Source organism: Harpia harpyja, chromosome 2 (assembly GCF_026419915.1).
Source record: "Harpia harpyja isolate bHarHar1 chromosome 2, bHarHar1 primary haplotype, whole genome shotgun sequence".
In the NCBI taxonomy this organism is placed as follows: domain Eukaryota; kingdom Metazoa; phylum Chordata; class Aves; order Accipitriformes; family Accipitridae; genus Harpia; species Harpia harpyja.
This window is the reverse complement of record NC_068941.1, coordinates 37,955,548-37,981,587: the sequence shown is the minus strand read 5'-3', so window position 1 is coordinate 37,981,587 and position 26,040 is coordinate 37,955,548. Positions and strand designations below refer to the sequence as shown.

Sequence of the window (26,040 nt, the reverse complement as noted above, 5' to 3'; positions counted from 1 at the left end):
GATGAATATCGATCTAGAGGCAGGAATGACAGCTTTAGGAAATGTGTCCAGAGCTTAGCTTCAGGTAGAGTCTTCTTTATTTCCGTTATGGGACATGGAATTTGAAAGATTTCTGCTGGTCGTTGTAATTGCACTGGTGTGTTTTGTTACCTTTAAAAGTTTAGTAATTTAATAAGTGATCTGTATAATAATCAGCAGCCATAGTGAAAACATAAATAATGTAAATACAATTGGCACAAAAGCCAGCCATGCTGTTGGATTTTGTTCTCAGAAGAAAAAGTACTCAGAAACTGCACTAATTTACATAAATCAATCTGGTTTAATTTTGTCTTTTAATGAGATGGTTCACAGGATATCTAAAAGAAGTAGGAAAATACGGAGGAAAGTAAGATTAACAACCAGTAGTTTGGCTCTGCTCAGAACTGGAGTTTCTATGGGAGTTTCTGTATCAACATCAGTAAGGTGGCCTTAAATGAGTAAAATAAGGAGGAAAAGAGCAATTGTCTACATACTGCTCCCATTAGAACAAGTCTGCAGACTCGTTTGCTTGCAGGTGTTTTGTTCAATTTGGTGAGATGCATTTGGTGAGAGCTCTGAGATTTGTTTCACCTTCCTTCTTGATGCGTTTGATAAGACTGGCTTTTAAGGTAATGCGTATAAAATACATCATATTTACTCTCTTGATTTTCTCTTTTATGTAGAAGGATGAGAGAATTGATTTATTGGCAGTATATAAATTCTACCATCTTGCTACAAATTAAACTCTGTATTTAGTCTATTCTGGATAACACTGAAGCAGACTGATGTTCTGAATCCTCATAAATGCTTTTTTTTACTATCATTCAGTCTCCCCTTCTTCATGGAGTGTTTTTCATTTGATTAAACACTGTACTTAAAAAACCAAGATGCAGCCCTTGCCATGATTTTGTCCTTGGTTTTTCCTTTTAAATTGGAGGAAAGATCACTGAGTTGCAATGCATTGCGCTCTATGAAGAAATACTGCAGGAAAGGTCTAAATGTAATATCTAGCGTTATGAGTTTAGCAGGAAGGGACATGATTTGATATTAATTAGTTACTAGTTAAAAAAAAAAAAAAGAAATCCAACTTCTGTTGGCACACTAACCATCTACAAACTGCTGGAACCTGCTAAAGAGAATCATATAACCAAGTGCGGGGAACTGCCAAAATATAAACATAAGGCAAAAATATCTGCAGAGTTGTGATTTAAGGTTTGGTTTAAGTTTTATTGATTTCAGATTTGTTTAAGTTTTTAACATGCATAATAGACAGAGAGTTTGCACTTTAAATCGAATATTTTTATTCCAACTTTGGTAAGTACAGTTACTCTGCCTGCGGCAATACCTAACCAGACTGGACTTCACTGTCTGACTCCCTTCTCCAACCATTGATTATGGGAAATAGAAATACCATTCTCAGTAAAAAGTTTTAGAAGTGAGAACAAGTTAGTAACTCCAACTAATTTAGGTTGTAGAGTACAGTTGTCAGTTTACATTCACTTACCCTCAATTCTCTTACGCTAGTTTTTATACAAATCAAAATACTACTTGAACATTGTACAAAATAAGACATTTGGTCAGTTTTTGGGAGGAGAACCCTAGATAAGGCAGAGACGAATGAAGCCTTCTAGTTTGTCTCCCTGAAAATGTGAGGTTTATTGGTAGATTGTTGAATGTATTGTTGATTCTTATTCTATATTGGTACTGAGATTTAAACCCAAATTAGTCTAATCCTTTTCTGAATGATGAAATTCTAATGGCTCCGGCTTAGTCTTCGTATTTCATCTAGTACTTTGACAGTGCTAGCATTGAAATGGCTGAGCTTGGCCTTTAACATTAAAACCCCTTTTAAGACAAATGGCAGAAATTCCCAGCTTAGCAGTGGGTTTTTCAAACAATCTAGTCACGGACTGAGGAGAAAAACAGGAGGTTGAGCTTCTGTTTTCTATGCAGTCGCAGTGACTGGAATGAGAAGCACCAGGTCGGGTTCAGAAACTTTTTAGGACAAGGGTAGGGAATTTGGAGCCAGTTGATTGACACCTCACAAATGATGTTAGACCGAAAGAAAAAAGATGCTACTAAACATTGGTGGGGGAGGAGGGAGAAGAACTCCTGTCACATGCTCTATCCTGATATTCAATAATCATACATGTTAGTTTCTCTGATAAATGTTGTTTGTGATGAGTTGTGGTGTTGTGTATGTGAAAATCAGTTTCCACATTAGTATGAACAGTTTTTACTTTTGTTGGGCTGTATGCAAGTAAACTTGCTCTATAAATTGCATATTAGAAACATCTTTGATCCAGAAGGCTAAATAATGGTCCCTCAATTTTTTTTTTTTTTTTTGTTTCTTATTAACTCTACCTTGTCGTTTGAAACAAACAAATGCGTTTAGGAAGATACAATTTTCCTCTATGTACGAGGGATTTGAAAATGCTACACCTAAGTACAGGTAGCTGTAGTCAATATTGAGGACTGTTGTGGAAGACTGCAAATCCTGTTTGTTGGAACAGAACAAATTTTCATCTGCTTCCAGATGCTGCCAGTCATGAATACACGCTGTCTGTATTTTACAGTTTGTCCATGAGGTGGCAAACACTGTTGGTCCTTGGCTTGCCACAGAGAGATATAACATGTCAGTGTTGCTGATATTTTTTATGATCAGTATGGGAGTTGCAGCAACCTTTCTGATGTTTTGCAATAAAGGTGTTTATTTGCCAGTACGTAGCAGTATCATGATTTCTCTTCTGAAGAGGCTGGTCTAAAAGGTTATTGTCCCTTGCTTTTTTCCTCTGCTCATTACCAGGTCCTGTCTCACCTACGGTGGCAATTATCACTCATGATTTAAATGACGCAGTGCAGGGAGTGGTGAGAGGGTGGAGCTAGGACCAAATTTCAGCAGACTTTTAAAAAGTAATCTGTTGTAAAATAAATTATTGTGTGGATTTATACCTTAGTTTCTATGGAAGAAAATATATCTGTTGATCAGTTCATTTTTTCTCTTTTTCCCCTTTAGCAGTTGCCTTGGCAATCTTCAGTCATTTCCCCCGTTCTGTGCTGTCCTTAATAATGGCAATTGTGTGAGAGAGAACACCAGGAGTTCAGTTTACGCAGCTGCTAGGTGTTTTCTGGTAAGTGGTTAGAGCAGTCTCTGGGAAAACACAATTCACTATCGCCAGTCTTCTACTCCCGTAGATAATGAACTTCATGTAGGTAAAGGATAAGTAGGTGACATGCCATGAAAGGGAAGAATATCCCTTTGTCTGGTGACGTTGCCAGAAATTATACAGGCAACACGAACTGGTGGACCAGATCACCCAGGGCAGTGGCACAAAGACGAGCCCTTTGATCAGCAGCTTCTTGTCAGTGAGGTGGGGTGGGGTGGAGAGAATCTGTGAGAAATTTGCTAGATGTTTTAAGACTTCTGTACAACCTTCCACCATGTACAAGCTATGTATCTTTATTATTGCTAACAAACAAATGCAAGAGTAGAACCACGGGAGGGTTCCAAATCAAGACCACGACCACTGGTTATAGGCTGTATTTGCGAGGATAGTGTTTGTGGCTGCAAATACAGGACTTGCCTGTATGAGCAGACCTCTGCACTGCGTGGACAGAGCAGTTGGAGCTTCTGTGCGGAGCCTGCAGGATTGAAGTCCTGGTGGCAATCTGTATTAGCTTTTAGGAGAAGCTCCAAAAGTAGTTTCTGTGTTTGATGTGTATGGGAGGGTGCTTAGCTGTTCTTCACAGATCTCCCCAATAGGATGTACACAACAAAGCCTCCTTCAGTTTTTGACATTTATAGAATTCAGAAATCCATGGAGATTGTTCCTCACAGGTATACAATTAACTATGAACTCTCTTAGATTAAGGATATGTTACTAAAACAAAGTCTTCCTCTAATTAAGTGTAAGCACTCAGGAATCTCTGACATTTAGCCTGCTTAATAGCATTTCTCTCATTTTTGTCCTTTAAAGTGGGTCTGCTACTGGCATTTATATCAGGTCCATTTGTTCTTGTGTTTGGTTTTTTAATTGCTTATGAAGCTCCATATTTAAAAAGTGTCGAGGTGGTAAAGTGATATGTGCCCTATAAAAATCAATAATTATAAAAGTAATTTTATTACTCCTCCTCCTCCTCCCAGGTTCTCCTGCTTACTAGCACTGGGCTACAATGTCCTTAACTTGGGGTCTGTACTGTTTGCCTTTTATAAGGCAAAAATCAATAATCACGCTTAGTTATTTTATGGCAGTCTCCATTTGCCAGATTTATTACCTGTATGTTGCAAATGAGGAAATTGAGAGCAGCTGTGTGGCTTGCCCAGGGTCGTACCTGAAATCTGGCAGTTTTGCATATTTTCTGACTTGAGATGAAACCATTAGACCACTTTACCTCTCTCTGGGGAAGCGTGTGGAGATGATGCGCTGGTCACGCAGAAATAGAAGTTTTGCTGTTGACGTCAGCAGGTCAGAATTTCTCTCATGCTGCTTGGATTTTCTTCCACTTTGTTTGTCTCTAATGAGTCTTTATGTTGACTGGCAGAGAGGATATATGTGTACCCCAAAGTTTACTGGAATAAAGGGCAGCTGCTAGCAGCTGCATTATGAAGAGAAGGAGAAAGCGGAAGGTGAAGCTGAAAGCCAAATGGCTTCTATCAGAGCCACAATTTACTGCCTCTATTCATGCATATGGATTTCTTGATTTTTGAAGACTGCCTCAAAAAGTCTTTTTCTAGCACTGAATGAGCAGAATTATTTTTTTATTTGCAAGTGTGTCCTGAATAGAGGAGAAACATAAATATGTTCTTGTTACTGAGTTAGTATCATTTTAGGGAAGGGATTAGGCTCGCTCTTTACAATTCTTAGTAGACCATATCTCAATGGGAATTTTGGAGTCTTAATTTACTGGGCCATGGTTCTTAAAGCAAATAAAAATGAGCATTTTTTTCAACTGTTTCAAGTAAGTGCAGAGAAAGGAAAACAAAATACAGAATTTAAGATATGTAGTCTGACAGCAGTGTGTTACATGAAATTAGGAAGATGGCCACTTGCTTTACTACTTCTTTTCTATCCTGTTTGTAGATAGGAGTTTTCAGTGCTTTGCTATTCTCTGGTTACTGTAACTTCAATTACTATACTACCATCTACTAATACTGTGTTTATACAATAGAAAAGTAGCTTCAATACTGTTAAAGTTTTATATTTGTTTAATGCAGAAGGGAGCTACTCCCTTAGGGTCTCATTTCTAAAGAAAAACTAAAAAAAAAAAGGGAAAAAAAGTGAAGATTCTGACTATTCTGTTTCTTAAATCATACTTTTTAAAAATCTGCTTTTCCATAATAATTTGTGAGAGATCCAGAGAGATCCACCCTTAAAACTACAAAATACTTTGTTTCTGAAACTGTTTCTACAGCCTTAAGCTCTTGCTGGTGCCAAGGATATCATAGAGGTTGCAGCTTAATGATTCTTGCTGGGGAACAGAAGTGGGGACTGAGCCTCCTCTGGCTAGCCTGGGCCTGAGCACGGTCAGATACACTCCTATGGCTTCCATCAAGGCATGGGGATGAGCTGTAATGCTTCTTCTCATCAGGTTTATGCCTCTGGCCTCACCTTTGACTGTGACCCTAGTTACAGAAATTAAGTCTTTTGAAATTCTTTGCCTTCCCATTGAGAACTTTCTGTCCCACAATTTCACAGAAGAACATTGAGTTTCTTAAACAGAATAAAATTGCTATTGTTGCTGTTATTTTGTGGAATGCGCAGTGTTCGATGAGCTCTTTCAGAAGACATCGGATCACGCTTTTTCTCCTTAGTAGCTGCGTTCTTAATCAGCAATTTTGGTACTTGAGATTGGGGCTATGATTGTATCTCGCATGGATTAGTTCAATTTGTTGGGAACAGAACATTCCCCACTGTTCTTTGTGTCAGTTTATGTATAATATAGAATAAAAACTGTTGAAAAATGTCCTCAAACATATGATTTTGAAAGCTTTTGTTCCCAGCTCCACAAATAATTTACCATCAATTACATTTAAAATTATCATCAGTTGGAAATAGGAAAGGGAACTACTTCTGTGACAGACTGATTGGAATGTTTTGTCTAAGTAACCACTTTATGCCTATAATATATCTGCATCAGTCCATAAACTCTGTTTGCTCTGTCCTGAAAAACAGTTCCTTAGCATAGTTATCAAAGGAAAAAATCACTTTGTGCAGTGAACTCTTACTGTCATTTAGATAATTGTGTTTGATAGTTATATTTGTGTATTGGATGTGATATGATGCCCATCTAATTTTAGATTACTGTCTCTGGGAGGGATATGAGAAAAGAGAGATAGATGTTCTTCTATTGAAAATTTTGTATGCTTAATTGATTATTTTAGTTGTTTTAGAAGGCTCTTCCCTTTTTTAAGCTTGCCATAAAGAAAAAACATATTTTGCAATCTCTTATTATCAGAAAATGCATATTACAAATATGCCACTGTGATTTTGAAATACTCTTACAAAGCAGTTTTCTTTTCATGGCAGTCAATTCATCATTACGTTGAAATAACAGAGTATTTTACCTCCTGATGATTAGTGCCGTAGCTAAATGTTCAAGGTCACTCTGTCTTGGATGGATTTTATTTTTAACATACATAGCATTTTCATTTAGCTAATCCATGATCAAGCAGTCGTCTTTTTCTCTTCCCTTTCTTTTAATTTCTTTGATAAAACTTGCCCGGGGATTCATTAAATCTTAATTCACAATACAAATCTTAACTCTGCTTATTCCCTGCAGTGTAGCCCATCGTTGATTCTTTGTAGATCTGTCCTTTTGTGAAGTAATTGCATATCTTCTACCTCCTTTAATTCTCATGCTAGCCTGGGCATTTCCAGAGAGCACGATTCATAATTGTCCCCCTGAAAGACTAACATGCTCAAAAGGACCAGAGGTAAACAGTGTACTTGACCTTTTGGTTTGTTTTAAAACATACTCCATCATGTAAAAGCTATGTGCAGCCTGTGCAGTGTGTTAAGCCTATTACCTAGAGGTCCAGCCCAGGAAACAAAATTAAGAATATGCTTAATCACTTAATTTCCAAAGCATGAGTAATTTTATCAGTGTCAATGAGATTACCAGTGCTTAAAAGCAAGTGGGCTTATGTCCTGCACTGTGTTCCTTTCAACGGTAAGATTTCCAATAGTTTCCGTGGCATCTTATGTGCCTTAATGTGGTTTAAGCATATAAAGGTAGCACATCTTATTTTTAAAGCATTCAGAGTGTGGATGTAATTAATAATGCTGCAAGAGCCTTTATCACAAACTTTGTTCTCTCAAAATGTATTTGTCACTGTGACATCACCTTTCAAAGGTGAAGTGAAAGTGAATTGCTTAATGAAATAGTAATTTTTAGACAAGTCCCTCTATCCAAAGATGTCCCTTTGGAGTTCAGGAATAATAACTGGGCAAGGACCGTCATTTTATATAAATTATTGAAGTTAACATGTTCTTGAAACTCTGAAGCAGAATATGCTAGTATGTCACTTAGAGGACGCTTCTGTAAAAAGTTAATTAGGTCGTTTGCAAAACAGAGTATTAAAACACCATTAGTTTTTCCTGCTCTTGACTGTCTGCTGTAGTAACAACTGTTTTTTCATGTCAAATATTTGATTTTAAAGTGCTAAATTATTCTTTTCTATTTTTTTTTAAGCAACAAAAAGCAGCTTATTTTTTATAAGCTAAAAAAAAACAGGAAAAAAAAAATCTACAAATTGTTTCTGTTGGTCCCAACAGATGGCATAACCAGTTTACGAACGTAAATGCAGTGAGCGGTGTATATCACTAAAAGTGTAAATTTGTCTTTACCACTGTTCTACTTCTTTTCTGTTCAAATCAAAAAACAAGTCAAAACTCTGTTGTGATACAGAAACATTATTTTTTAGCCATGTCTTAAAGTGTATGTTAAAACTTATCTTTGTGAAACAACAACATCTGTTTGCTGCAGTTACTGCTGCTGCTGTTTCAAGAAGCACTGCTGGGCTTGACCATTTGGGAATTTATTACATTTGTTGTGAAACCTGCCTTTCTGATTAACTGCTTACGTTCACTCCAGTTAGGATCTCTGAAGAAGTTTAAATGGGAATCCTTATGTGTGATTTTAGGCTCTTACAAGCAGGGAACTAATGTGTAGTTGGTCTTTTACAGTCTGAATTGCTGACCAATATGAAATGCTCTCCGTTGTATGATCAATCATTTCACTCAAAGGAGAAAATAGCACACTTTCTTCTTCCTCTCTGAAACCTGTAAGAGCTTGATCGTAGAGTTGCCCTGGGTTTTAGTGTTCTGAAAAAAATCAGAAAGTTGGGGCACAGTTATTGTGTAGGAAATAATACCCCCCCCACCTTTCTCCTCTTTCCTCAAGGAGTGCATGTTGCCCATATTTAATGTGTTTGAAAAATTATTTACAAACATCAGTGTGTTATGACTATGTTTTTCCATCGCATTACTCACATTATTTTTAATTCTGTGTGTATGAGAATGTACTTAGGGGAACAATCACAGATAAGTCTCAAAATAACTTTTGAGAAGTGCTGGAAAACTATATAATCCCTGCTACATGGGCGGGGAGCAAGGGTAAATGTTTGAAATACAGAAAATTTAAGTACGTGAAGACCATGGGAATTTACACTCTCATCCACTGCTGCTGTCTAAGAGTGGAAATCAGCATTAGCTCGCTGACTTCAGTTGCTTCCAATGTGTGGCTGGATAGTGGCTGCTACGGGAAGGTGCTAAAAACATTCTAGGTGCAACACAGAGCAAATGTGAGTCCCATTTCCATTTGTGACTGGAACTGGACAGTAAAGATATGCTCAAAATTACATGTAAAAATATATGTTCAGATTTCAGAACACGTCTAGGGTGAATATGGTCATCTATATCTTGCCTGATCCCACGATTGTTTACCATAGCAGTACTATATGCTTTGTCTTTTCGTCTGAAAATCAGAGCATTTGCATCTTACAGGTGGTATTTCAATATTGCATTCGTTGCACCCTTCTTCATTGTAAACTGACTGCCATCTGGAATTTTTCTTGCCTGGGAATCTCTAAGCACAGTGTAGTTAATTAGTTTAAGACTTTAGGACACATTCTTTGGACTCTCTTAAAAATAAATAATACTTTGCCTATTTGTATTACATTTGATAGCAGGAAAAAGAGAACTGGCACTTTCTTCACTTTCATTATCATGATAAAGGTAAATTTAAAAACCCCCCAACTTTAAAGCAAAATTTGTTTCAGAGACCCCCCAATCCAAATGTATTTATGTTTTATGGCAGGTGTGTCAGCAATTATTACTAATTGGAAAATTAGATGCCGTTGCTATAGCAGCATCTTTATTCACTAATTGGTTTTGGCACATTTTAACTAGCACTAGCTCAGCTAGACACAAAGCTATTCAAATGAGACATGTGAATGTTTGTGTGGAAATGGTGAGCCGGCGCTGCGAGTCAGTACGTTAACCTTCCACCTCTGTCGCCCTGGGCACAAACCAAGTTCTCTCTGGGAGCACAAGCAAGACCTTGGTGGCCTTATCCATGTTAGTAAAGCACAAGAAAACAGGAAATTGGTGAAATTCTGAGCTACAGTCCTTCAATTCTCATTCTTCATTTCTATTTTGACTGTATCCATTGCTGCAGGGTCAACAAATTCATGTGATTTTCCTTTTCAGACTGCTTTGCAGCTGGCTCGATCTCCTCTCTAATTGCAAGTACATTGTTGCTTATACTTGGGTGGGTGATGTGTTTCTTTGCTGATCTCCAAAACCTTTGAACTTGTCTTTCCTTGACATGCCTTATGCTTTTTCCTTTGGTTCCCACAGTGAATATTGGTTGGGTCTTAGGTCATTGAAGTTACCTCCATGTACAATGTAACATTTATTTTCTGGACAATTTACATTTTCCTTTGAGTGCCTCTTTGCATCTGCTTCACAGTAGGGTGGAACTCCACTGACATCCTGCAGACTAGAGGATTTTCATACTTTAAGCACCTTATTCCCTTCTTGAGCTTTGAAAGGTAGAGCTTGCTATGCAAAATTCTTCATTTTTTTTCTTCTCTACCTGACCTGGATTTTGTGAAGATTTTGAAGTCTTGGAGGTTAGTAGACGCAGAAAATGAACAGCAGTTTCAAATCTCCTTGCTTCCCCCTCCCCTATATTTTAGATGGCCTTCCCATCGACCCTTCCTTCTGTGACTGTAGGTACCATGTGAAGGGGAGAAAAGGGTTGCTTAATAGTAACTATGGTTCCTTGACAGGTGTTATCTCTTCACCATCCATTCTCTGCCTTTTCTCTGTTAGAGTCGTTCTGAGTTTCTGAAAAAGAAGTTGAAGAGCTTCTCAAAGTAAGGATAGTGTGAAATATTTCCCTGCTGTATGTCTGACTGAGGAAGTCATACTGGCAGTGTGAGTGTGCACTATATATTCTGTTGGAGAAAAAGAATATTCCTGTTTTGTAGGCTTGGGTACATGAGCCACATTGAGAAGTTTCACTCATGTAAGTTCACAAAGTTTTTAAGTTACTCAAAGTATCGTTAGAGCCATGCCTCTTTTCACTGCAAGCTAATTATGTGGTTGTGTGTCAAAATACTGAAATACTGTGTGCCATAAAGTTGCTAATAATTTGTCATTCTCAAGTATTATTCTTGGTGGGTAGTGAAATAAACCATTTTGATCGTATGGGTTTCACTTCAAAAAAAGCAATTCTATAAAGATGGGATCTCTATTTGGAGGTGTATCATTTGGGCAGTGGATGATACGTAAATGAGGATTTGATTTCTAAATGTGACATTAGTTGTTATTAATCATGCCTTGGCAGCTTTTAAAATAGCTTTTGCAGTTACAGTTTTTGTTGTTGTTATTTATAATAGTTAAACTCTTGTTTTATTGAGATATGTACTCTGACAAGAAGTACTCGGAGGTACAAGTGCTTTGATGGGATGAACAAATACCCTGTTGGTACTGTTATGAGAAAATTTTGACTTCTAATTCATAGAGCATATTCAAAGTTAAAGGAGGTTTGGTTTTTTTTATTTCCCTTTAAATGTCAATTTAAATGTTTGTTAAATTGGGAGACAGAAAAATGTGCCCTCAACCCCCAGACAAGCTGCTGCATGTATACTTCATGCTCTTGGTAATACATCCTTCTTACTATAGTAGACATTCTCTAAAAGGAGAGGAGAAACATTTTGAAAACTCGTGTTTGTCATTATCTTTACAACTATCACTCTAGGACAGTTTTGTCTGTCATCATTAGTTCTTAATAACTGGTATCCTTTCTTTGACAGTAACATAGCCTCAAGGCTATGTAAAAAAGAAAAAAACCCACCTCAAAATAATAAGGAAAAGTCAAGGTGACTGTTGTCAGTGATACAGAAAACAAACAGATGTTACTGTCATTTTTGTGGTACTTCTGAAAACTTTGGTATGGTATCAAATCCCATGTGTATGTATGTGTGTAACTAACACTCCCCTAACCAAAAGACCCCTTGTAATATCTTGCCTTATTGTGCAGGTTTGAATTCTACTGTGTTTAATAACCTTCTTTCCAATAGTTACTCTTTTTTCATATCTAATCTCATCTGTTTTGTAGTAGAGTTATATCCGTGATTTGGGAAGTTATGAAGTTTCAATTAGAAGACTAGACACAGCTTTAATGTATCTCCAGCTGCACAAAGATGCATTAGATGTCGCTGTGAATCAGCTCTAATCAAATGAGAATTTCAAAGATCCCCAAACCTAAACCCAAAGTGCCTTCAGCAGTTTGGAGTTCAAAGTAGAAATGTCACCTGCCTTATTTTCAGTCATGTTTGGAGCTGTGTTTATTAGAAGTAATTTCCACACAGCTACTAGTATCATCCATATGCTGTAGCTGAGGTCTTCCTGACTTTGGCATTGTTATTGATTCTAATAAGAGAAGTAGACATTTAGTCCATCAATTTCTACCCAAGTTTCTCCATTTCTTCTGTTTCCTCATTTTTGTTCCTACCCCACCCCTAGTTTTCTCTGGTTTTATGCCTCATTGATGAAGCTACTTAGTAAAATAGATACATATTTTTTTTCCTCATAGCCTACTGTCCATTCAGTAAAAAGTTGGAATTTATTATGGCATATGCACTACCAGTAAATCTAATTACAGTAATGAGTCTTAATGCATCAAGTGGTAAAAAGACTTTTCCATATTGGGACTGCATAAAAATATTAGTTCAATTGCAGAGTGTGGGAAGGAAGAAATGTTTGGAGCCAAATTAGGTTTTGTTATGCTACACACCCTTTGTGTGAGGCATGCAGCATTGTATTCTTAGGGAAATATGCATTAACAAGATGTCAGGGCATCTGACAAGGAACAAAGGCAAGGGACTGAGCTGCATTCAGAATGTTTTAAGGTAGTTACAAGGCATTCACTTGTTTTGAAAGCACTTTGGTATAACAGATTGGAAAAAATAGTGTTTGATTATTTGTAGATGAATTTTGAGGAAGGGACAGGACTAAATGGAGAAGAGAGAGGTGTGCCAGCCCTCACCACTTTAAGAAAGTATAAAATCAAATAGCAACAGAAATATTCAGGTAGTAATAGCACCACACAGGTTAGTAACACAGTAATTCCCTGCAGCCATGTATAAGGTTGTGTTGGTTTTTTTCAATAAACTCCTTAAACAGCTAAGATGCTGTTGAAACACTATGCTAAAAGACTTCTGTAAAAAGATGCTGGGTAGCCCTGTATTACATAGAGTGATAGAATTATAGAATAGTTTGGGTTAGACGGGACCTTTAAAGGTCACCTAGTCCCACCCCACTGCAATAAGCAGGGACATCTTCAACTAGGTCAGGTTGTGTAGACCCCTGTCCAGCCTGACCTTGAATGTTTCCAGGGATGGGGCATCTACCACCTCTCTGGGCAACCTGTTCCAGTGTTTTACCATCCTCATCGTAAAAAATTTCTTCCTTATATCTGGTCTAAATCTACCCTCTTTTAGTTTAAAACCATTACCCCTTGTCCTATTGCAACAGGCCCTACTAAAAAGTTTGTCCCTATCTTTCTTATAAGACCCCTTTAAGTATGGAAAGGCCGCAATAAGGTCTCCCCAGAGTCTTTTCTTCTCCAGGCTGAACAACCCCAACTATCTCAGCCTTTCTTCATAGAATAGGTGTTCCATCCCTCTGATCATTTTTGTGGCCCTCCTCTGGACCCAACAGGTCCATGTCCTTCTTATGTTGGGGGCTCCAGAGCTGGACACAGTACTCCAGGTGGGGTCTTATGAGAGCGGAGTAGAGGGGCAGAATCACCTCCCTTGACCTGCTGGCCACACTTCTATTGATGCAGCCCAGGATATGGTTGGCTTTCTGGGCTGCAAACGCACATTGCTGGCTGATGTCCAGCTTTTTATCCACCAAGTCCTTCTCCGCAGGGCTGCTCTCAATCCCTTTATCCCCCAGCCTGTATTGATACCAGGGGTTACCCCAACCCAGGACCTTGCCATTGGCCTTGTTGAACCTCATGATCTTCACATGGACCCACTTCTTGAGCTTGTCCAGGTCCCTCTGAATGGTATCCCAACCCTCAGGCATGTCAACTGCACTGCACAGCTTGGTGTCGTTGGCAAACTTGCTGAGGGTGCACTTAATCCCACTGTTTATCTCATTGATGAAGATATTAAAGAGCACTGGTCCCACTACAGACCCCTGAGGGACACCACTCATCACTGATCTCCATCCAGACATGCCAGAAAAGGTGAAATACTATATTGCTCAGGTTAGCATAAATCAAATGAACTCATATATATATAAAACTAAATGAAAACAAAGACAAGAAACAGCAAAGCTAAATCTAATAGCAAACTTCCACAATTGACCATCTGTTCAACAAAGAATCATATTTTATTGTATCAATTCAGAAGGTCAGATGCTGAAAAAAGTGGATCAAAGCGTGAGCACATCAATCAGACTATGGTTTAGATATGGGAATCGTAACAATTTTTGTGGTTTTAATTTGCATGCTGGGGTTTTTTTTCAATTATTACTCTTTGTAAGGTTCAACTGGCAAGACACTTATCTACCTGTGTTGAAAACAAAAAAAGAAAGATTTTCTTTATAAGGGAAAAGAATAGACAGGAATGATAACTGTCTTCAGGAGCTGAGAAATTAAGACATTTCCTGCCAGGCAGTTTGAAATTAAATTCTGAGAGCTTGTCACACTGCCTGTAAAATAAAATCAAAATGAGATGTATCCAGAATCATGTCCCTTTTCTTGTATAGTATGTGTTTTATTTATATTTTAATTTGTTTTTGAAATGAAGCTGAATCAACAGTCTGAAAAAAGAAGCCTTCTGTTTGAAGGTGATACAAATTAACATAGATCTCAACAGCAAAATCTTTCTCAAATAACAGTTTGCTTCAGTTCTTGAGCATAAGAGGAGACCTTGTGGCCAATCAATTTTTTATTTTTCTATCAAGTAAAGATGATATTGTTTTCTGCCTCCCTGCCTACCTCATCCCCACACCCCTGCAGTAGTGTTTTGCTGGAATGTGAGCATTTACCAGGTAGGTCCAGGAGTACTAACACCGTTTCACGAAGGCCATCAAGCATTGGTCTGATGGCAATTGCTTTCATACTGACTGAGATTTTCCATCTTCTAATAAACATTCCTTTTCTTCCTCTACAGTCAATCACCTGTTTCTTGTGTATAATCATGTGATTTCTTTTTTTTTGTAGATGTATTTTTCAACTATAATCCTCATTTTCCCAATTGAGCCATCAAATTAGTTTAATAACTCCTTATTTATGTTACCATGTTATTTCTGTTATCTACTCATGTTATTTGTGACAGTTAAACTTAAAATGATCTCAACTAAACAAGAGCTTTTTTTAAATGTTCTCATACAGCTTGAGGACTGTGAGTGTCTGACTTCATATGGACAACTAATACATATTTAGAGGTCCATACTGTATTTGAGTTTACACAAGAAGAAAGTACTTTGGGATGTGAAAGATTTCCCATGACTTTTGGTCAGACCTGTGAAGTAATCACATCGAAACCTGCAGTGGTAATCGCATTCATGGTGATTTGTACAAACTTCATATTCACCCCTTAAAAATAAGAAAATGAGTTTGTCTTGCTGGGATATTTCAAACAGAGACCATTACAGGAAATAGTATACTGAATTGTGGAAACATTTATTTAATGTGGCAAAGTAAATGCTGCAGGTCTGCACTTTCTAAGCATGTGAATAGATTTGCAGTTTGCAATAGGGAGAAAAGTCCAAATTTCACACATTCATTGTTCATTGGCATATATTTCTTTTTAGTGTTAACACTGTTTTTTATGAAGGCACAGGAGGTCTTTTTTTCGAAATAAATGAGCTCTAGTGGAAATATGAGCTGAAAAGGTAGCAGTAAACGTGTGCTTCAGCATTAGGTTCTAACTCTAAAATAAAATTGGAATGTGAATCCCTAGGCATTCAGTTAAGCTTTATACAAACATTTACTGCAGTGTTATTTTCTAATCTAGATATAATCACCCAAAGGTCTCTGCCCTTTGCTCTATTGAATGTTTAATTTAGGGGTGGTTAAGTCATAATTCATTGTTGACACATGGCTTTGAGCAGGAGTGGGAACTAGAGCGGGTGACCAGCTGAGGCGTCTTCCAAACAGAATGGTGCTGATTCTGTGATAATCAATCAATAGGATGCGTGTACATCTACACCATATGCATTTTTGAAGTGTTACTTGTATGTTCCAGACTCAGTTTTCATATGTGTGTATATATATGAAGACAGTTAGGTAGACAAAATCTACAGCAGCTAAAAAAGGGAAGCGAAAAGAATTAACTTCACAAACAGAATAATTTGCCTTTTTGCCTCCCTTTGAATCTAATGAAGAAATTTTCCTATGGCTGAAGCAGGCAGTAATTTAGGAGTAAATAAGACCAGTCTTAAAGAAAACCCCAAAACCCTGTGTAGCCATGTCTCAGAATCACTATATGTATTCCTGAACAGTATCAGATTCACACACAGGGGTTGCTTCCAGCCAAATGGTTCACATAAGAAATTACATCCACCCCACTTGGACAGCTAATGCACTCTGAGAGGCGGTGAGGTACCCATGACTCTTTAAGCCACCTACAGAACTGAACAGCAAAATGTATTTTTCCAACATTAAACAAATTTAAATGGTGGGGTTTTATTCGTCTGTGGCAGTCTAATGTATGTGACAATTTATTGCATGGAAGTCGTCTAATTGTCCTTAAAATATATGCCAAACTGACTTGCTGTATAATGCAATGAATTCCTTTTTGTTGTTGTTATTTTCAACGGGATCTTGTATGTTTTCCAAACAATGGCTGCACATCACTTTGCAGAACTGGATATCATAGTTATGAACCAGGTACCAGCAGACAAAAAGTGGCCATTCATAGAAAAATTAGTGCAAGTAAGAGGACCTAAACGCATGGTACTAGCCTGGATCAGACTGTCAGCAGAAGGGCAGCTTTTGGCAGGAACGGGGGGCAGATGAGAATGAGAGAAGGGGTGGAAATTGATTAAGTACTGAGGCTGCCCAGCAGTTCTGGTCTGAATTTCCAACGCACAGTCCTAAAATAGAAACACTTTTACTGAAGTGAGTACAGTTAATATGCTCTAAATGAAAGATGTCGTAGGCAATAGCGCCTAAGAGACCTGTAAGACCAAGTTCATGAAAGACTTAAATGAGCAAAGCAGGGTGGCTTTAGAACAACTTGCACAAGCTTGAATACAGGGATAGCTAAATTCAAGTTCTCTTAAGTCCCCTGAGAGGACAAAGAATCAGACAGGTCATAAAGTGATTAAGAAATTAATATAATATAACATTTCTAGTGTGAATGAGATGTCTGCAGATGAGTTAGTATTTTCCTATTTTGTGGGGGTTTTATTGTGTTTACAAATAATTTTTTTAAAATGGAAGAACAGTATTTCAGCAGATGTTGAGGCATGCAGGAATTCACAATTTATAAGAAATTTCTACCTAAGCAATCGGAGCAGATTGTTGTAAGATAGTTGCAAGGAAGTATTCAGTTAATAAATGCAAGCTAGCTCTACAGAAACATTAGTTGGATTATGCATTTGAAACAATTATCCTATTGCTATCACATAAGGGACTGTAGGTACCCAGAAAGACTGTTATTGCCTTGTCTAATTGTATCTAGATCTAACGTAGTATGTATAGTTTGGCCTTATGAGATTGCAATCCAAACTGTGGTGTGAAAGTGTATTTTAGGATCTTTCACTGATATGTGGAAGCAGATTGCTGAAAAGTGCATGTAAATGTTGATTCAGAGTTGAAAATGTGCCAAGAGACTGCTAGTAAAATATTTACTGATAACTTTAAGATGGAAATATGTCTTCCTTATTGAGCTATAACTTCAGTTTGGAAGATATTTGGAGGAGGAACATATTTATATTAATCTATGTATAGACTATGGAGCAGTATTTGCTCTTGAGGCTATTTTCTTTTAGTAATTTTGTTCATGCCTGGCATAGCTTTTAAAAAAAAAAAAAAAAAAAGAGAATAAATATGTGTGATTGCTGTGCTATCATCTTCAATTGCAGATAGCTTTAAATATTTTGGAGTTGTATGAAGGCGTTGTGATATTTCAGGCCACCATAGGAACAAAATATTTTTTCTTCTTTCTTTGTTTAAGGTAAAACACATTGCAATCTGAAATCTAATAAAGGAAAAAGACACAAATGATAAGCAGTTTTTCATCAGAGGGATTGTAAAGACTGAATGTTGGCTGTTATTAAAGTTGGATAATGCTATAAAAGAGATTAAGTTGTAAACAATTGCTTGTGAAAAGTAGTGGGGTTTTTTTGTTTGCTTGGGTTTTTTTAGTATTTTCTAATCCCATCTTTTTTTAAGGAAAAAGAATTCCTGTTCTGCTTGCGTTTTGCTTTAGTTTTGCTTTAAAGCCTTGATCTTCCTCTTTGATACTACTACTTTGACTACAATTTTTCATTTATATTTATGCAGATGATTATTATTCCAAAGTATCAAACTCTCCACCTCCTTCTGTATTCAAATGATAGTTTCTTCAACTTGTCAAAATAAGCCTGAAGGATGGATGGTTTCTACATAAGTAGAAATGGTCTCAGCACTTAAAATTTTAAATAGGAATTTTTTTAAGATGAAAAGTGGAGTGAAGGCTAAAAGGCAGTATATGAATTTCGGGTAGAAAACAGGGCAGAGCATCCTAACTAACATAGTCCCATTGAATCAGCTCATGCAAAATAGGTGATGTGACAAAGAGCAGGTTTTTCTGTCAAAACGGTAAAAATCTTAAAAAAAAAAAAAAAAAAAAAAAAAAAAAAAAAGAGTGAATTTCCATGGCCTGAAATGAAGAAACCTACAGAAGGCACCTCAGGCATTTATGGAAAAATAAGTGGTGGGACATTAGTACCAAGGTGGAGAGTTGAGTAGGAACTCATGTGGTAAAATCAGCTGTTACAAGCTGCTTTCTAAATGTGGTTGGAAGAGGCAATGTTTATGTTAAGGGGGCCATGGATCATTTTATGGTAATGAGGAGATGCTGAAGAGCTAGATATAGGTCTTCAGTTGTGCAAAGGCTTTTGAGATGTTTGTGCTCAGATGGTTGAGTGTGCACAGTAAAATCCAGTGATCAAGAAGGTGTTAATGAGCAAGTTTCTTGCACCAAAACTGAAACTTTGGAGAAAGGACATGAAGTTTGGTAAGAGTCTGTATGTTTTAGAATATGGTGGCACCATGATATCTGGAGATATGCTAATGTCATATTGAATTAAATATTTTTTTTAGAACCATTTAAGAGTGACATTGCATTAGAAAAGTAGTCAGTCCAAGACAGCCTTTACTGAACTCACTACTGAACTCAAGAGTAGCAGCACACTACTCTGAGCATCATTTCATTGATATACTCAACCAATGAAGTGCTGCATGAAACAAGTGAAAGCTATCATATCAGAGCACAGCTTCCCATTTTAATATTTGCTCTATTTATGAGAGAAACACATTCTGCCCTTACAGGAGAATGTGGTAGCGATCTAGCAAGTTTTTTTGTCTCTGGGAAATCTTACTTGTCAGTGGTATTATGCCATCATGTATTGACAAGGAATTATGTTTCAGAACTCTTGTGAGATCAGATGAACAATTTTTTATGTTAATAACTAAGACTTCAGTATAGCCTGTCATTTAAGACTGTGCTTTTTATTCTTAGTAGTGCTCTGAAATGTTCTGAGCTATCAGTCTAATTTCTATGATAAGAAAAAGGGGTATGTTGATTTTCAAAGTTCATGTCAAAGTATGATGCGCTTTGTCTAGGGAAAATGTTGCCTACCCTGAGTAACCTCTTTAAAAATCATCATCTGGCGGTGGGGATGGGGGGTCTGTGTGTGTTTGGGTTTGGGGTTTTGGGGGGTTTGGTTTTTGTTTGTTTGGTGGGGTTTTTTTGGTTTTTTATGTTTTTTAAATTAGTGCCTTTTTAACTGTGTAATAGGTGGGTGGGTGTTCTAAGAGAAAAGAGGGCATTTATTGGAAAAGCATTTATTTGGTGGGTTGTGAGCTATCTTTTATTCTGTCATTGATTGGTCTGTTGTCAATACACATCTTTGTGCAGATTCCTCATAGAAAGTGATACAAAAAGAACAGCAATATTTGTGTAGTTATGCTGCAGAGGGGGTATTCAGTTCGGCTGGATTGATCTGATCATTTCATATATTGCAGTACTAGGACTTCCAAGTTGCTCAAGGTGAACCCAGAGGACTTCAGTCTCTATATGCAGTTAATAACAGGTGAACTCATTACTTCAGAGTTCTGAGAGATGTAGGGAAACATATGCAATCACTGAAGTATTTTTACTGAAAGGCTTCATTCGAACAGCAAACTAATACATCCTTGGATGTTTTGCTTCATTGAATAGGTTGCATTATGAACCCTTTTCATTTGGACTTCCTTGCTGCTATTGTCCCAGAATAGCTCCAGTCACAAATATTTAGGCTGGCTGGTGTTTGTGGTCATTACTTTAAAAAATTTACAGTAACTGGTTTTGTTCAATGTGAGGATGTGAGAAATAAAATATCTGTGGAAACTAAATGCCAGATTCCCTTGCGGAGTTCATTGGAGCTTCCAGTGAATACTTAACTGTGACTTCTGATGGAAACTGTGTCATACTCTCACCTTGACAAGATTAAAAATTGATAGTGTTTTCAAAAAGAACAGAGTTTTGTAATGTTCTGATTGCATTTCTGAAAGCTAAGTGAAAAGAAATTATAAATGACTGACTGAAGGAATGTAAACAGAACAACAGTGCTTGTGTGGTGCATAAAATCCACATTCATTTTAGGGATGTTTTGGGTAATCAAACATTCTTGCATTAACAATGAGGGGATGCTGAGGATATGCTATATGGAGGCCGAAAAGATAAAATAAAAACCTCTCTTATTTTTTCCTTCTGAGGAGCAAAGACTGTAGCACTGAACTGTATGGCACAGGAACATATAGAAAAATTAGTCTTTTCCCTGCTTTCAAAGGGAACACACCTAGGGAATCTATCCTAAGCATGAGTTAACTAATTGGTTAGTGCTTAGTTCAGCATCTGATGCTATGGTAAATATTAAATAAATGAATATGGTTGCATAGAGCACTTAAGCCTTTTTTTTTTCTTTCTTTTTTTTATTCAAAAAAGTGTCTGAACGTACTTTGCATCTACAGACAGAAGATGCTGACTGGTTTAGCACTTCAATTCTAGAGGATGACCTCTGGCCCTCCCAGACCAGCAGGCCAGCAAGCACTTCAGACTGAAATCTCAATACTTGGGTTTTTTGTGCCACAGGATGTAAGTAGGCAGGAATCAAGACCCAAGCAGGTGTATTTTCTCATCATACTGTGTTCATGGGCGACGCAGTCCTAAAAACTGTATTTCCCTCATTGGTCTACTGAATAGGCCAGGTGTTACAAATGAGGCATCCTGACAGCTTCACTTTTAGAGGCTTCTGGATCTTGATGGATTCTTTCTTGGCTGTTAAGCTCTGAGTTGTCAGGTACTGATGACTCTTTTCTCCTCACCTGTATGTTCAAAGGTGAAATTTAGGGGCTGTCCATTTTTAAACCTTCCCTCCAGAAGGTCCCTGATCACAAACAGCAACTTTTTTTTTCAGTTTCCTTGCACTGGCACGTTAATTAGCTGATGATGAAATGTAACTTACTGTGCTCATTAGACTATTTTGGTATTTGTTGGAAGCATAAAGTATGTAGTAACATCAAGAAAATAATTTTTAAAATTTATTCCATGTTAAAAGAATTAGCAAAAAGAGATTTATTTATGTATGTTAAGTCAAAAAGGTCTTTAGAACTAATTGAAGTGGTTAGGAAAGGTAAAAGATACAATCACCATGAAAACTTTTTTCCTGCTTCTCATCAGTGACAGCATGGACTTGCTGGGATTTTAGCATTAAAAAATTAAGTGACATTGAGCTGATATATGCAGAGTGATCAACAAAAAAAAAATCATTTTGCACAGTGATCCTGAGATGTTGAACGTGCACCTGTGTTCTGTGCATTTACATAATAAAGGTTTAGAAGATGCCATTGTTAACATGTATTATGTACCCTCTAAAAGAACTTCAAAACATTTTGAATGAAAATGACTTACATTTAAAATGTATGGGAATGCTCAGCGTACATTAGTGTCCTGTGGTGAACCTAATGCGTGCAACAGTATTTAAAGATGAATCCAAATTCAAACTTTACTGTATACTAAGAGCAATATTTTGAGAGATGCTATTCTGTAAGTGATCTCTTAGTTAAAATTATGCTGCAAAAAGGTAGGGAAGGGTTAGCCACTTAGAAGCTTCAGATGAATGTGCTTTTAGAAATCATTAACTTAGTAACTACAAGGTAACTAGTCATCTACAATGCCTCTGCATTATTAATAGCATTATCTTATCCCTGTATAAGTGTCTACATTTCTAGGAATCACAGGGCACTTGGAAAACTTAATATAGTATTTACCACTGATGCTATCATGGAAGCCTAGACACCTTTAAGATTAAATGTTATATGACACAGAGAGGACAGGAAAAAAAAAGCTATATGTGATTAAAACTGTGGAACTACTAAGAGTTCCAGCAGAGCCTGTATTTTCCATGGAGAGTATCTGAAACTTGGCTTAGTTTTGAAAAATGCTCCTTATCATTGTGCCAGATGTTACTGAAAGATAACATTTATTTCTGAAATATAAGGGGAAAAAAGGAAAGGAAGGCCTGATTAAAAGATAAAGGCATATATCCTTTTCCCCCTGGCAGGCCATTTACTCTGGAAATCAGAAACTTGAAAAAGCAATGCAGTCAAATTCATTGGCATCTTGCTTTTCAGAGGAGCATTATGTCATTAGAAATACATTACTTGAGCGGTGTCAGTAGTGATAATAGTAACTAACAATGAATAATTAAATTCCCAATTCTTTGGTTGATGGATTTGTGTAAGTTGAGGCTGTTTAATGTTTTCTTTTTGACTCATGGGGTGAAAAAATGTAGATGCTACAACGCATTCAAAGCATAGGAAAAGAAGTACTTTGGGCTAAATAAGCAAGCAGTCAGCTAACCACTGTCAGACCAATTTATTTTGTGCTTTTATTTTTTATATATGGTTTCATAAATCATTTCAATGTCTTTAAATGATGAACTGAAAACTTACTTTCAGGAGGTACCTTAATATAAGGTACCACTGCATACCTCCGCTTTTCTAGAAAGCTGCCTTTAAGCAAAGCAGAAGAGACTATAGTTGACAGAATGGAGAGGCTGTGGTACTGCCCTTGTGCAATGTGTATTCTTCAATACTTCTAGCTTTGCTTTAGATGAATACGTGTATTCTTAGTATTTCAAATAACTGTATTTTTGTTCCGAAAGACTTAAGAGAGCACTGGAAATAATTGGTAAAGCCTTAGCAGTCACTGAAGAACTGGTTTAAGTGCCGATTATACGGTTAGATTTGGTACCCAAACCAACTTGTCCTCTGGCTACCTTGAGAAGTTAGTTGGAGATAAAGGTGGACTTTGGCAGTGCGGAAATAACTCAACAAATAGCTATAGGGTTGGGGGATAGTGCACTGGCAGGGCACTGCCTGCCCTGGAGGGAAGGGCTTTGAGCACATTGCCTGCTTGCACTGTTTGCCTGGTAAATAGGAGAGCTTACTGCCTTTTCCTGGCAGTGTATGCAACCTTGGAAACAAGGGAGGCAGCTAGTGGGTTTTTTGCTGCCCCAGGACAAGTTAACACCAGCTTGTCCCCTTGGCTACTTGTTGGGGTGACTGTGACCTCTTACTACAGTTGCAGGAAGGAGTTAGTCTCGGAGTGACAAGCTTGGGGCATAGTGGGACAAATGGTTTCTGCAGAGCTACCCAGCGCTGCATGTGGCTACAGCTTAGCGAGTGGTAGTCTCAGTGGCACAGCCATGGCATCTGAAGTGATGAATAATCCTAATTATTCTGCTTTTCCTTAAATAAAATGGTATGCCAGCAGTGGCATAAAGATGGTTTCTCTCTGCGGCTTTCTGGATATGCATATATATGCTTCATTCTTTCTAGGTAAAGGAAAACAGAATTTTACAAGATCTGAAAGAGAAAACTATCTCAAAGAACAAATACCTAACACTGTCTAAATGCCTGGTAAATCAGTTCCCAGCCTTGAATTCAAAAAGATGGTGGAAGTCAAATGACTTCAAAGGAAGCTAAGCTCCACTCAAGTCTCATAAGTTTCAGGTGTTTGATTATTTTTTTGTTTTAAGGTAATAAGTGCAATCTAAATATTATTGTAAGTAGTCATCCTTGACTACCCAGTCCAAATGATCAGTGTGCTCTTTTACATTGGGAAGGAGGATGCAGTCTTGGACATAAATTCGAAGCAAAGCTCTGATTCATGGTCTAGATTGAGAATGAGACAACATAGTTTGTTTTAATACTGCTCTTCAAATTTTGTACACTAGAGTTTCTCTTTAAATAGTCATCCTCTTAATGTCTTTCTGTTATTGGTTTGTTTTTCTAAGTTTGGGGTGTTTTGGGGGGGGCAGGTGGGGAGAGTGGGGGTAGGGGATCACATCGGGAAGAGGCTTGCCTACAGATCCCAACTGGTATGACTTGCTTGGCATTTCATTCATACTTTCTTTACATGCACAGTTGGTATTTCAGAGATGTGTGGTAATTGCTGACATAATACATAAAAGATGAAGCACTCTATCTACTGAAAGAGCATACTGCGTATATTGATCGGGGATTTAATAAAGCTGCTTCCTATCAGCTGTCATCAAACTGACCCAGTGAGGACTTGTTAAAGAATTTTGGAGAGCAGGTGAGGAGGAAGTGGCAGGAACCAAACTGTACTGTGCTTGCTCTCCTTCCTACCTGTTTGAAATGTACTTTACCTTCAAACAGTGACAGTATCAGCTAAGACATTGGTGTAATTGAGCCTTCTTATTTTTGTAAAGGAATTAACTTTAATATATACTCTGTACATTGTCCTTTACATCAAATTTAATTTCTGACAAGTGTGAGCATGCCTGTCTTATGCTGATACTTTTTTTTCTGTCTTCTTTCTCACTCTGTTTTTTCTCTCTTTTTGGTTCATTGTGTCTGCTGATGCGTGGATTACTCCTGGAACGTTCTCCACTATAATTTATGTTTATCTGAAAATAGGAACTGCAGTTCTTCAGTAATAACAAGCTCCTCTATCTAAACAGTCTCTATTCCGTTTCACTGCCTTCATTTTCTTCATGTCTTGTCATTTTTTTCATTTGCTGCTGCTGTTAATCTGACATCCTTTGCTCCAAAAAAAAAAAATGTGTTTTATTTACAGGGCACAGCATTTGGAAGTGCTCCTGTACCTTCTCGCAGGCAATTATGTGAGTCTCTTAAATTCCGCTCTGTGTTGTAAAGATGACTATGTGTTCATGTGCTGTAGCATGGCATGCCAATATAGAGTTAATGCCCCGAGGTCAATATTCAACCGCTGGTGTTGTATATTGCCTGTAACGTGTTTGTAGCTAACAGCTTCTATTGACCCCTTTATTTCTTTGTTGTGTTTTGTTCAACACATCATAAATTGGGGCTGCGCTGTGCACTATAAAGTTGCAAGAAGGGAAGAAATTACCATAATGACTCAAAGTCTGGAGGGGAATAAGAATAATATCCTCAGATCATGTGTTCAACATATTGATGAGTAGCATTGGTAAAACTAAAGACTCTCTCTTTCCTATTCTTCGAATTAATCTCCATTGTGCAAACAAAAAAGAATCTGGGTCTCAAAAAATTAAGAAATGGAAACCCAAACAATAGAGTGTAAGGCAGATGTTACTGAGACCAGCTGTATTTCTTGTAGGACTTTCCTTCTAATTAATTTGAAGAACAAGTCCATCCCCTGAGTTGGGGAGGAAAGGGAACTTTTATAGAGGGATCTCATTCAGTTTTTTCCTTAAATCTATTGGAAGTATTGACAATAGATAACATTTATTTTAAATTAAAATAAAATTCCCCCTCTTGTCTGCCCAAACCCCCAAGAAATCACAAACATAATGTGCTATATATTTTTTTGAAAAAAGAAGAGAAAGGCTTACATTCTAATTCAAGATGATCTCTCTGCTGTTTTAACAGTGTGTGTGTTTGAGTGTGTATATTGAATACATAGATTCTCAGAATACCATCAGACTTTGAGATGAGGACTTTCTTACATTCCTTGAGTCTATTCCTGTCTCTCTCCTCCTACCTTGAGTTAAATGTCCATCCTAAAGACATTGGCGTCTTCCATATGCATATAATAAGCTACAGCCATGCACTGCATTATTATAATTATTATGCACTGCATCACACCGCTGAATGTCAAATAGATTCATCATAATATAACATTACAGGCTTATTCATAAAATACAGTGCAGTTTGAACGATGCTTCATTGTTGGCAGTCTTGAAACGTGTTGCTTGCATAAATTCACCGATG

General features: G+C 37.3%; 1 protein-coding gene across 4 annotated transcripts in view; it reads left to right on the top strand.

Annotated features, from left to right (window-relative positions):
* CCSER1 (coiled-coil serine rich protein 1) overlaps nucleotides 1-26,040 on the top strand; it is a 742,538-nt gene that overhangs the window by 572,901 nt on the left and 143,597 nt on the right. Inside the window, exon 10 of one of the 4 annotated variants that reach the window (XM_052776395.1) lies at nucleotides 24,905-24,950. The exons of the other annotated variants lie outside the window; for them this stretch is intronic. Coding sequence (XP_052632355.1) covers nucleotides 24,905-24,950 — 46 coding nt within the window. The remainder of the gene's footprint in view (nucleotides 1-24,904; nucleotides 24,951-26,040) is intronic. 4 annotated transcript variants of the gene reach the window in all.